Source organism: Netta rufina, assembly GCF_964035555.1.
Source record: "Netta rufina genome assembly, chromosome: 3".
Classification (NCBI taxonomy): Eukaryota; Metazoa; Chordata; class Aves; order Anseriformes; family Anatidae; genus Netta; species Netta rufina.
The window spans coordinates 2,041,760-2,053,891 of NC_140125.1; the positions used below are offsets into that span (position 1 = coordinate 2,041,760).

Consider the following 12,132-nt stretch of genomic DNA (forward strand, 5'->3'; position numbering starts at 1 on the left):
GCAGGCAGGCACCCGCCCCACTGCCCCTTCGCCCTGCAGCTGCTCGAGGGGACGCCTGCCACCCTGAGGATGCTGCCCCCCCCAAAAAAACGGAAGGGCCATGCGGAGGAGGTGCAGCACGTCCTGCTGACACCACGCTCACCTGGTCTGCCAGCTCTGGCTGCTTGGAGTATATCCGGTGAAGCGCTCCATGTGCAATCACGCAGTAGGGACACCTATTCGCAGCACTGGTAGCCACGATTATGAGCTCTTTGTCTGCCTTGCTGAGTTGCCCTAAGGGGAAAGCAAAAGATTTGGGAGGCTTTCTTATCAAAAATATCCACCACAGTACCATTGAGGCAACAGGGAGGCGAGGGCTCTGCGTGCTGGCTGCATGCAGCACAGCCCTGCAGACAGACCTCCAGAGAGCACGCAGGGAAATGCCGCAGCCAGTCCCTAGCGGCCATCCAGGCCACCAGCTAACCTCGACTGCTGCTTCTGACGCAGCTACTGAGGATGAGGGGCACGACAGGGTAACAAGGATTGTACATGATACGAGAATTCAGAGAACAATGACTTTTTTTGTCAGGCAGAACGCTCAGCCAGTACTTTTCTGTACCTGTCTCTGCAGCACGTGGCTCAGGGCAGGGGGTGATCTGTTCTTTCCCTGACACATACTTTATTGGTTCTTTTACAGGAAAGGGCAGCGTTCTAGAATTTGCTAGGTAGGCTTAAACAAGTAAACAACTTTTGAAGTTAGAGAGAAGAAAGCAGACAGGAGCAATGAGATACCCTAGGACTGCGGCTTTGAGAACTTCTAGGAACCACAGGTTCGTCAGTGTCTAGCCCTGTGCCTTCTCCAAAGAAGCTCTGCAGAAGATGGCTGTACTTTGTTAGAATCAACACTAATCATTTTGACAAACAGCTTCACAACAGGACTGTGCACAGGACTGGAGTAACTTACCCGGCTATCAGCACTCTCATTCTTTGCCCTTTTTATCACATAATTAGAAACTGAGTATTTTGAAACCACACTTCACAGTGAAGGCCAAGGTCCCTATTCCTCTCCACAAAACCTATGCTTTACTGGACCTTGCAAATACTTCCATAAAACAAGTGTCTTGCAAGAAAGAGTGTGAAAGATGCTAATAAAACCTCTTGGATGAAGAGGAATCAGAAGAGAACTTCTTGCTCTGAAATGGGGTAGTGCCAGAAGGTGGCAACTCTGTGATACTTCCAGAGAGATGCTGAAAAGAAAAGGGAATGATGCAAGATAGTACTAGCATCCTGAGCCAAACAGGATGGAAGCATGGGAATGAGAAGGGAAAAAATATGACTCTTGTATAGTTGGCAGCATGGCTTCACTCCAGCAGCACCCCCAGAGAAGAAAGCTTCATGCATAGACTGTACGTATGACTGGGTGATCCGTAAGGTTCCACTCCTTGCTGTCCACAAAGACCCTGCCTGCAAACCCTCATCTCCTCTAAGCAAGAGTCTAACTCATGACAGCGTATTTTACACAATCCTGATCTTCCTTATGCACCTGTACAACAAAAACAATGAGAACAGGCACCTCAGTGGCCCACAGCACAGGAAACAGGAGGGGGGATGAAGCAGTCCTCAAACTCTGTTTTCTCAAGGGTTAGAAAGCTGCGCAACGTTCCCTACATGAAGCCCAGCCCGAGCTGCACTGCAGCAACCAGCCCTCCATTACCTTCTACTCCAAGGACACCCAAATCTCCCAGACTGTATGGAAGCAGCATCGGCTTCTTCCTGCTTCTACTGGATATGTTCAACAACATGGGTTTGGAAATCCACGGCAGTGTGTCAGGGCCCACAGAGTACATCCTCTCTCACACAAATTTTCTGTACGGCTGATGGCCAGTTCATTGGGAAGAACTGTTGTGAATAAAGAGCAGCAGGAAGCCTCAGCAAGGACCTTGGAACATCTCCCTTTACCTGGAAGCTGTTTTTATGCTGCGCCCTTAACTATAGCTCCCATCTGACCTACGTGGCAGCTGCAGTGTCTGGACACGTAACCGTGCTGATCTGGAACTTGACGCAGACACAGACCAGCTTTCTGCCTCGATCTTGGATCCACCTCATCTCTATGGCCATGTCTGGGGAATCTGGACTCTTGGCAGACTCTGGTCACCGCTGGCAGACCTACTCTGTTCACCTCGCTCAGGTAGTGAGACACTGTAGCACTGTCCATGTGCCTCTGCCTGTGCTCTACTCATGCTCTACTCCTGACACCTATTCCCATAGGCAGCCACCTCTCCTTTTCTGTTGAGACACAGAGCATGGTGTAGCAAAGTAGCTCAGTGTGGCTTCAGAGCTGCTTTTTAACCACAGGATTAAGTATGAAGATTTACACAACATGAGAAAGCCATAAGTACCTACACAATTCTTAACTCTGACAGTTGTTATTATGAGGTGAGACAAGGCTGGTGAGGGAATAAAACTGACAATGTCAGAAATGCTGCTTCTAGGACTTTTTACATCTATAAAGAGAAGGGCAGTTTTGAGGTGGTTGTATGGTTTACCTGTCTCCTTGTTCATAATGACATTGTAATAAGCAAAAAAAGCTCTGAACTCGTCAGGTGGGTGAGACAAGGCTTTGAAGACATTGGGCAGAAATCCAGTCTGTTCAAGGAAAAAGATAAACCAGTCAAGAACTGTAACTTAACAGAGAACAGCAGGCCACATTAAGCTTAGAGAATAATTAATTAGCACAGCAGTACTGAGCAATCTCCACAGACCCAATCTCTTTGTGCTTTGCACCCATTTATACATGACTAAAAATGTAGTGACGTTGTCCTTAACTAAGTGTTGCTGCAGTTTCATAGCAGGGCTGATTGCCTTGCTCACTTCAGACACACCAGTATTGCCTTGGGGCAATATGACAAACTCCTTTTCAAAGAGAAACATTATCATCTGTTTCATCTCCCTGCTCAGAAGCGACAATGCCCCTTTGACTATCCTACAGCTCCTGGAGCTCTCCTCATTCCTTCAAGTTTACTAGACACAAGACAGAGCCAGTCCAGCCCAAACAGCACGGTGTAGGAGGTACAGGCACACTGAGTATAACATGCTGGCACAGTGACGTTCCTCTGCTTCTTTCTCCATTCTCTCCCGGGTAATTGGCAATGCACAGCACATCTCTTTGATGGCATGCCATTCACAGAGAATCACTTGCTACCTCCTACAGGCAAGAGAAGCTCTTACAGCGCCCACCTGTTCCAGCAGCCAGCATTTATCAGTATGGGATTTCAATTGCCCCTCAGTGCCTGGCTGCCAGACATGGTGAGATCCCTCTGCAGTTTTACACACTCATTTTTTTGTTGTGATTGCAGTAATCGTCTGTAGACTCTACCAGCGTATGGGCTGCTGTTCTTCAGGGTGTTTATGTAGAGCAGCTCATAGTGTAGCTCAGGTGTGCTACACTATGAGCTGCTGGTGTTTGCTTTGTAGCAAAGATTCAGCAGACTCACAGGACAGGAAGGGATGGACCAGCTTTCCTGTGAGAGGAAGGTCTTGGAAAAGAGAAGTCTCAGAAGAGCTGTGGCTTGTGCAATGTTTCAGCATCAGTGAAGCATGTGCAACGTTCGCTCTCCGCAGCAGTAGGGAAGGAAACTCTCGTCCTCCATACTCTCAGCTGTGTGTTAGGCTTACTGTTCTGTTGTGCCAGTATGCCAAATGTGGTTCCCCATGTAGCGTTGGGTAAAAAAAGTCAAAGCACAGCAGCAGAAGTACCCTCTTAGCCTTTTCATGCTATCATCAAAACAGCTGCCACCACTTTTTTTTTTCTCCAATTCAAACAAATATATATATATATATATATATATATAATATATTTGTAGCAGTGTTTCAATTGAATGCAGATGCTATCCCCAGAAAACATGCCAACATTCCTGCTTCCACCCTACACAACCCAGTCTGACACACTAGCCTCAGGGAACCAGGAAGACATACAGTGTTTACCCTGCAGAATTACCAGTAAAACCCCCATCCTATAGATTGGAAACAGCTTTGGAAGAAGTGCAGCTCACCTCAGTCTTGTATCAGGATTGTGTTACATCAAAGTGTACGGGAACTGGTCTCTTACAATGTATTACCTACTCAAAGTTTGGATGCTTTCCACTGATGTAATTTTACAATAAAACTTCTTACCCTCCTTTCTACTTCCTCCATGAGCTCCACAATATCGTATGGCATGTCCTTCTTACTTGGCACTGGGTATCGTCCAATAGGTTTGGCAGAGCTATCTTCTGTGGTGCTGTATGCATGGCACAGGGCTGCCATGCGGGGCCTTCTCTTTAGTCCCCCAGCGGCTAGGAAAGGCAGATGCTGGTGAAAAAGGAGAGAGGAAAATTTATTATTTGGATGGACATTTATCGTGTTGGGAGCCTGGGAAGGGAGGGTTTTTCCTCAGCTATGACAGGACTGAAGGGCACCTCTGTCTCTGTAAATCACTCTGTGCTGTTAGCAGGCAGCTGGCACACTGGAAAAGAGAACCCAAGCCTCACTCTTGGCTTTAGCACTACACTGCTGAGTGGACATCAGATGAACATGACATCCCCTCACCTCCTTCCTACACGTCACCTTCCTTCCTATTCGTCTCAGATGGCAGGCTAGCGCTGCTGTTCTGCATAGTCCTCACTATTCATGGATCACCCCATCTGCTCCAGTGCTGAACGTGAGGCATCTCACAAGCTAAAATGTTTTCTCCACTGCTCTTCATACAACATCACGTAAACATCCAGCAGTAGACCTAACAGATCTTCAGTAGCGGGCAGCACTATGAATAAATTGAAGACTTTGTTTTTTCTTTTCTGATCCACCTTTTTTACACCAGTCAAAGCAGCCTCACCTCCTGCAGGCCAGTAAAGTGGCACCAGATTCAGGCCTTTTCGTGGCCTTTAGTAAACAGCATTGTCATACCAAGACCATTGGAAAGAGTTTGGTACTGACAGGACTGTGTGTCACACTTTGAAATACCGCACTAATGCAGTAAGGTGTTGTGATCATGCAGTGTTTGGTAGAGAAGCTATAGGCATTTCTAGGTTATGGGCCTTGGTAGCTCTTCAGCTGTGTCTCAAAGCGCTTCACTCCAGCAGCTCTAATTTACAGCTGAGGAAAGTTGCATTCAAGAGGGGTGACTCCTGCTGGGTGAGCGTTAGGTCGGTGGTGAAGGTGTGGGAACAGCACCAAGGTGTCTTGACTCCCTGTACAGAGCGTACTGTGAGCAGTCTCCACAGCTCTTCATCACTCACCACAGCAATATCCAAACTCCCAAGGAACGCCGTGTAATTACCAGTCATTCCAACAGCATTCCCCACAAATTTGGGGTGAAAATTAAACCTGTTAGATCATGCACACTCCAAGTGTTCGTTTTTGGCATGGGTGTAGCTGAGTTCCAAACTGAACTGTCAGTCCCCTCCTACAGCATGAGTGAGTCACCGTGATAACCAGGGTCATGTCTGCTTGCTGCTGTGAAGGATGACTCCAAAGCAGCTGCACCAGGATGCATCTATGCAGCACGGATGAAAATGAGCAGTACACTGCAGCAAGTAACTAGTAAAAGGAAAACCATCTCAGAATGTGACTGCTGAGGCTAAACAGAAAAATAAAAATGGAATACGACAAGCAACTTTAGGGCTGCTGAAAGCAAGGTCTCCGAGTACGTAAAGATCAGCCACCCACACTGTTCGCAACCAAAGCCAGTCAGCACGCACCGCTACGAAGGCCGGACTGCTTTTCCCTCTAATAGCGGAAGGGAAAAGTGCCCGGCTCCGAGGAAGCCGTGCGTGTGAAACGGCACAGCCTGAGGAAGGGCTGGCAGGCGGTGACCGACACATTCACCCGCAGTTTGCAACGCCGAAAGAAAAGGAAAAGCTATCAGGGGGCTCCAGCCGCGCGGCCCAAGGGCACAGGCCTCCGCCACGGGCGGCCTTCCCCTGCCGGGCGCTCCCGGCCTGCGGCCGCACGGCTGCCTCCCGGCCCCCGGGACCGCGGCCCACGGCTGCCCCGGCGCCGTGGGGCCGGGGCCGGGACCGGGACCGGGACAGGGACCGGGCTCCCCCTGCCCCCTGCCCCGCTGCCGGGTCCCGCGTGGCAGTTGCCTGACAGCCCCCTCCCAGCGGGTAATAAATAAATGAATAAATAAGTAAATAGATAAACAAACAAATCAGCACTCCCAGCGGGTAATAAATAAATAAATAAATGAATGAACGAAAAAATGAAAAATAAATGAATGAATGAATAAATCAGCACGTGCCCATACGGGTAGGTGGAAACTCTCTGGCAGGGTTGTGCCTCTCTCTGCGTGACCCCATCACAGGGGCAGCCGCCCCCTACAGCTACAGCGCTGTTCAGGTGCTTTAGAAACCTCTCCAAGCGCAGCAAGGCGACCCGGGACCCCGGCCAGGCCGGGAGGGGGGGCTCAGGCAAGGCTCCGCGGCCCGGAGCCTCTGCGTGAAAGCAGCTCCCGAGAGCCGGGGCCGGCCGCCCCCCGCTCCGCCCCGCTCCGCCCAGCACGGGCAGCCCCGGAGCGGAGCGGAGCGGGTGGGAGCGGCGCCGATGGAGGGCGGCGGCGGCGGCGGCGGCGAGGCGGGGGAGGCGGCGGCGCTCCGCGAGGCGATGCGGCTGCTGCGCATCGAGCCGGCGGCCGCGGGGCCGAGCGCGGCGGGGGCGGGCGGAGCGGCGCCGTGCTCGGTGGGGGCCGGGGCCGGGGCCGGGGCCGGGGCCCGGTGGGCGCCGGTCGGCCGCGGGCGCTGAGCCGTGTGGCCGCCCCGCAGAGGAACGTCCTGCGGAAGCGGAGGCGCTGGGAGCGGGTGCTGGCGGCGCGGAGGAGGCGGCGGCGGCAGGAGAGGGAGCGGAGCCGGGCGCGGCGGGACGGGGGCCGAGGTGAGCGGCGCGGGGCCGGGGGAGGGCGGCGGGGTGGCGGCTGTGTCGCGGCGCAGCCCCTTGAGGTCTCTCGGCTCTGTCCCGCAGGGGCCGCCCGCCGGCACAGCAAGGCCCTGGCGGAGCAGCGGCTGCTGGAGGCGCGGGCGTCGGGGCCCCGGCTCTGCGTGGACCTCGGCATGGCCGACCGCATGTCGCTGAAGGTACGGGGCCGCCGCCCGCCGCCCCTCGGCCCTGCGCGGCTGCGCCCGCGGGGAGGGTCCCGCGAGGAAGCGGCTCCGGGGCGGCAGCAGCGGGAGGGGGCGCGGCGGGACGGGGCGTACAGCCAGGGTGCGGACACGCCGGAGGCTCTCCTGGGCTGAGCGCGGCGGGGGACGCGGGACCCCCCTGCTGTTGGCCACGTCTCCACCTCGAGGCCTGTTGCTCTCCAGCACAGGCTGCCTGGGCGCTTGGCAGCCAGGGCTTCAGCGAGATCTGCAGGCAATGGAGCTGCGCTCCCTGCACCTTCCCTTAGCAGCCGCCCAGCGTCGTGCATGGCGAACACAGCCGTCGCGCTCCTGGCCCTGAGGTTTGTGGGTCACTCGTTAATGTGGTGCTCGTTATCTCTTGGAAGGAAACCAGCCGCCTTGCTTCTCAGATCAGGAGGCTCTACGGGGCCAACAGACAGGCCGAGAAGCCGTTCTGGCTCTACCTGACGGAGTTTGTCGTGGGCTCGTTGATCTATGAGGAATGCTTTCGCATGAATGACGGCTTCTCCAATTACTTGGTAAGGGTTTCTGTCTACGGTGCTTTTGAGGCCTAGAAGGAAAGGCTGCCCTATTCCAGTGGCTTGTGTTCCTGTCTAATGGCACCCTACAGCCATGCCCTGTGCAGGTCAGTGGTGGGCTGACCTGGCCTTCTGTACCAAGCTCAGTGGGACTTACGGATGTGACCTACACATGCAGGTTATGGTAGTGACATTGAGCTGTGTGTTGTGCAGCACACCCGGGGTCGTGTGTTGTAACAGTGAGGGGAGAAAATCACGTGAAACAGAGATTCCTGAATCTTTCAAGAATTAAAATCTCACTTGAAATGAGGAAGTTGTTTCTCTCTCTTTCTCAAACCATGTCTAGAGATTTTGATGAAAATTTAATGGATCTTGACGTACTCAATCAGTGCCCATGTAGAATTTTTTTTTTTCAGTTAAAAAAAGAAAAACAAAACAAAACATATTTGTAGGGGTTTAAACGCCTAAAAGCAGTGGCATCACTTTCAATATGCTTCTTTCTGTCTGGAAGCTTGTGTCAGCTGAACTTAGGACTAATGGGCTTCTCTTACTGTGTTGCATTTTCCAGATGGATACTACTCAAGAAAGTTACCTGGACCTGTTTCCTTTAGATGCAATTGTTTATCTCACTCCTGACTCTGAGAATGGTAAATATTTTATTTGCTTTAAGCACAGGTAACCAAGGCATAGGATTGATCTATTTTTTTTAAGCTTTTATTTTAGGAATATTTCATGCATCGTATTCCAAGCATTCGTTGTCTCAAGCTGCATGAGATATACTGTGTCCTTAGATCTTATGCTCAGTCTACTCCAATTTCAATCTGTTTTGGCACAGGATGAAGTTCTAAAGCAATGCCGCTGTGATTTGCAGCAAACCTAACCTAAAACTCTGTGTAGACTCCTGCAGTTTGTTATACTACCGAGTAGAAAAGTGGAGATGCAGTGGCAGTTTTGGATGCATTACAAATATCCCCTTTTTGTTTAATTTGGTGCTGAGTTCATTTTCTCCTCTCCCTCCATTTCTACCTGGCCCCACGTTCATGGAGACACAGATCCCTTTCTCGTTCTATGGAAGAAAGCAGCTCTGGTAAAGAATCTGGTTAGGGTGTGTGTGTGTGTGTGTGTGTGTGTGTGTGTGTGTGTGTATGTGTGTGTGTGTGTTTGGTAGGTGACCCTGACAGTGGGAAGCTAACTGCAGAGCAGATTAGGATCACACTCACCACATCAGCCTTGTGCCAGAATAGAAGTTATGAAAAGGAGCAAAGCACTGCTTATAGAGCTGCATCCCTGGCAGTCTGTGCTTTCGGTCTACGTGTGCTCTCCCCTTTTCACGCTGCCTGCAGGTTCAGGCAGACACTTCTGTCTTAGAAGCCTTGGCTTCCTGCACAGTCTGAGGGTGAAAGGTGACTGGCCACAGCTTTCTCATGTAAGTTGGGCCTTGCCTGGAGAATGGTGTAGCGCATGACTTTAGTGTTTTAGGTGATGAGCATGTACTTATCTTGTTTCTAGTCCTTGAAGATATTGATCCAAAAAAAGTGTACATCCTTGGAGGCCTGGTGGATGAAAGTATTCACAAGGTGGGTAGTAGCCTGTTGGAATCTGAAAGTCTTGTCTGCCCTACATTCTACTGAGCAGACATCCGAGTGGCAGCACCCAGTGCTGCTGCTGCCCTGATTTGAGACATCACTATTGTGCCACCATCCGTTTTTCTCACAGAACTTCAAGGTTCTGCCTGGATCCAGCACCAGGCAGAGACCAGAACAGTCTGAGTGAAATGAACTCCAATACAGTTTCCAGCTTCATAGCTGCTTGTCCTCAAAATGATGTTCATGCCATAGATGTTTGTGCACATTGGGTACCTTGTTCCTGTTCCCCTTGCAGAAGCTGACTCTGCGAAGGGCACAAGAGCAATCCTTGCAGACAGCCCGCCTCCCAATTCGTGAGTACATGGTAAAAGCTGTAAACACCAAGAACTACCACTCGGAGACACTAGCAATTAATCAAGGTGAGGGGCTGAGCCATGTCCTGTCATGTGCCTGGGTGGGTAAAGTTTACAGGCTCTGAGAGAGCATTTAAAATGAGCGGTGAGGGAAACTGGTAGCAGACTTCTCTTTTGCTAGGCCTTGTCCCTAGTGTTTCAGTTTTAAAAGTCTCACACTTCTCTGTATCAGCCCATTCTCAGGGAGCAGGACTGCACCATTCAGCTTTGCACAATTCAATGTGAGGAGGCTGCCCTTGCTAGAAGTCACTCAAGCTCCTAGGCAAGGGAGGACAGGCCAGTGTCAGCCTGAATCAAGGCAAGTTGCTTTGGTTGTCAAAGCCTATGCTTTTCCTAGTCAGAGCTTCCCCGTCATCATCAAAATAGGTACGTCGCTTGCTCTCAGATAAGCTACCTTAGACATTTGCTCGTAAGATTTGAAGTGAAAAGGAGCACAAGCCCTATGCTAATCTACTCTGGCATCATCTATTCTCAGTTCCTAATGTTTTGCAGCCAGTGGAATATGTAGTATGGCTTGCCATGGATAAGCGTATCAGAGCATGGTACACGTCTCTGTTCCTAACAGTCTTTGATGTCTTGTCAACTTACTACAAGACCCGAAGTTGGCCAGATGCCTTGAAAGCTGGAGTTTCTTCTGGAAAAGGCTACGTGCTTCCAGATGCAGAGAAGTAACTGGAGATACCTCAGCATGACAATGCACAAGAAAACTCTTTTATTTTATGATGTTAAGGAGTTCTGCAGGGAAGAGCAGCAAACTTCAGATTTCAAGCAGAGCCACTAGCATGAACATGTGTAGAAAAAACAGCTCTGCTTAAATTTATTTGCATACAGACTTCGTCAAGAGTGACACATTCTGCCTCAACAGTACAATGCTGGAAATTACTTTTCATCCTGAAATGAAAAACAAAAGCCAGTTGAGCCTTGGCATCAACAAAGAACTGACAGGAATTCAGTTTAACAAGCATCTGCGAATGAAAATAGAGAATCTGTGACTCTTAAACCTGCAGCTGTTCTAAGACAGGGAGGAGAGCTTAACGGTTACTTCTTTCACCTTGATTAAATAGGAAGAATTACAGAGCACATTGTTGAATAAAAGTCCTTCCCAAAGAAAAAGGCAATGCTGTTCTAATTGGGGAACATGGGATGGGAAGAGATTCTGCAATGATTAAAGTTCACAGGTACACCATGTGCTATTTTCTTCATACCTCTTGTACTGAAGAGTTGGTGTGTTGCTGAAGCCTGTAGGTAATTCTGTGCATGCTGCTCACAACCTAAAATAAAATGTTTAAAGTCACATTGCATCCTTAAAGCTACTGCTGTGTTACAATTACCCGTCATCCTGCACTAATGTGCGACGTTTACTAACTCTGATGTTCCTCTTGAAAACGGTATCTGGGATTTGACTGCGCTCTGCGCAGAACCATGACACATTTTATGTCCTGAGCAGAGAGCATTTTTGATGCACACAAGATAAAGTTATCAAAGTCATTGTTGCTTTAAAAACAAACAAGAACACCCACTGTCAATGACTGAAGCTGTTGATAGGCAGTAGTTGTTGATCCCCATATAGGCTGAATTTGTCTTTGCAGGTGCCTGTTGCTTTATTGTAGCCTGTGGGCTCTTTCTGTTTGTAGTCACACTGCACTGCTCATCAGTTGTTAGTGCATAGTTAGGTGTCACTGCACCCTGCTAAAGCAGCAAGTCTGCACTTTGGCTTAAGTATAAGAGATTTTTGTCTTGCTTATTCATCCCCTGAGATTGTTAGGCAGCAGCACACACACTAACTAAAACAACCTGCCAGCGATAACTGTCACAAAATCCTGCTTCAGTGAATATTCAGCTATTCTCCCCCCGTGGCTGAAGGCACTTTAGCCTCTGCAGCCAGGAAAGCAGATGGCCCTCAGGCAGCTTGCCTAGCTTTCTGCCTGTAGGTGCACAGTGAGAGGCAGCACCTGCACTGGAGTCAGTGTAGGGCTGCTAAAGGCTGCCAGATTCCTATGGGTGTTTTTCAGCATCTCCATGGCATGGGAGGTCCCTTAGGACTGCTACAGCATCCATGTAGTACCCACCTGCCAGCACCCTCAGCTGCCTCCATCTCCTACACTAGGGTTCAGCTGCAAGGACTTGTCCTTTACTTCAGAATCATGGGGCAGTCCTGACCACCCGCTTCCTGGGCACATGAGGAGATGGGGTGACCTTGTGTGGAACAAGGCAGCTGGGAGTCTACCTGCTCCCCTTTGCTGCCTTAGGCAGGCCCCTCCATTCTGAGCACACTCATCTGCAGGGACTGTTGGAAGCACCACCCCTGCAAACAAATTCCTAAAGTCAGAAAACAGCACTCGGGGACCTTTTGCTGCCTTCTTTATCACTGGAGACCTGAGGATGTGCCTCCAGCACTGGAAGGCACACTGATTGACTACGCAACTTAGAAAACGTTTACATGCTAACAGCTCATACGTAGCTAGGGATACCTAGCACATAA

General features: G+C 50.3%; 1 protein-coding gene across 7 annotated transcripts; it reads left to right on the plus strand.

Annotated features, from left to right (window-relative positions):
- Window positions 1–6,556: 6,556 nt before the first annotated feature.
- Window positions 6,557–10,959, plus strand: LOC311207946 (tRNA methyltransferase 10 homolog B-like). 7 transcript variants are annotated; one of them, XR_014618303.1, is made up of 8 exons: window positions 6,557–6,696; window positions 6,780–6,888; window positions 6,976–7,088; window positions 7,499–7,651; window positions 8,220–8,298; window positions 9,161–9,228; window positions 9,533–10,016; window positions 10,216–10,257. XR_014618303.1 is itself a non-coding variant. In XM_084284333.1 (8 exons), exons 1-8 carry the CDS (start codon window positions 6,562–6,564, stop codon window positions 10,320–10,322), a joined length of 978 nt encoding a protein of 325 aa, XP_084140459.1. In that variant the 5' UTR covers window positions 6,557–6,561; the 3' UTR covers window positions 10,323–10,959. The 7 variants fall into 7 exon arrangements, 6 of the variants coding, with proteins under 6 accessions (XP_084140459.1, XP_084140461.1, XP_084140462.1 ...); XM_084284333.1 differs by having other exon boundaries at window positions 9,533–9,656; window positions 10,126–10,959; XM_084284335.1 differs by having other exon boundaries at window positions 9,533–9,656; window positions 10,216–10,959.
- Window positions 10,960–12,132: the final 1,173 nt, after the last annotated feature.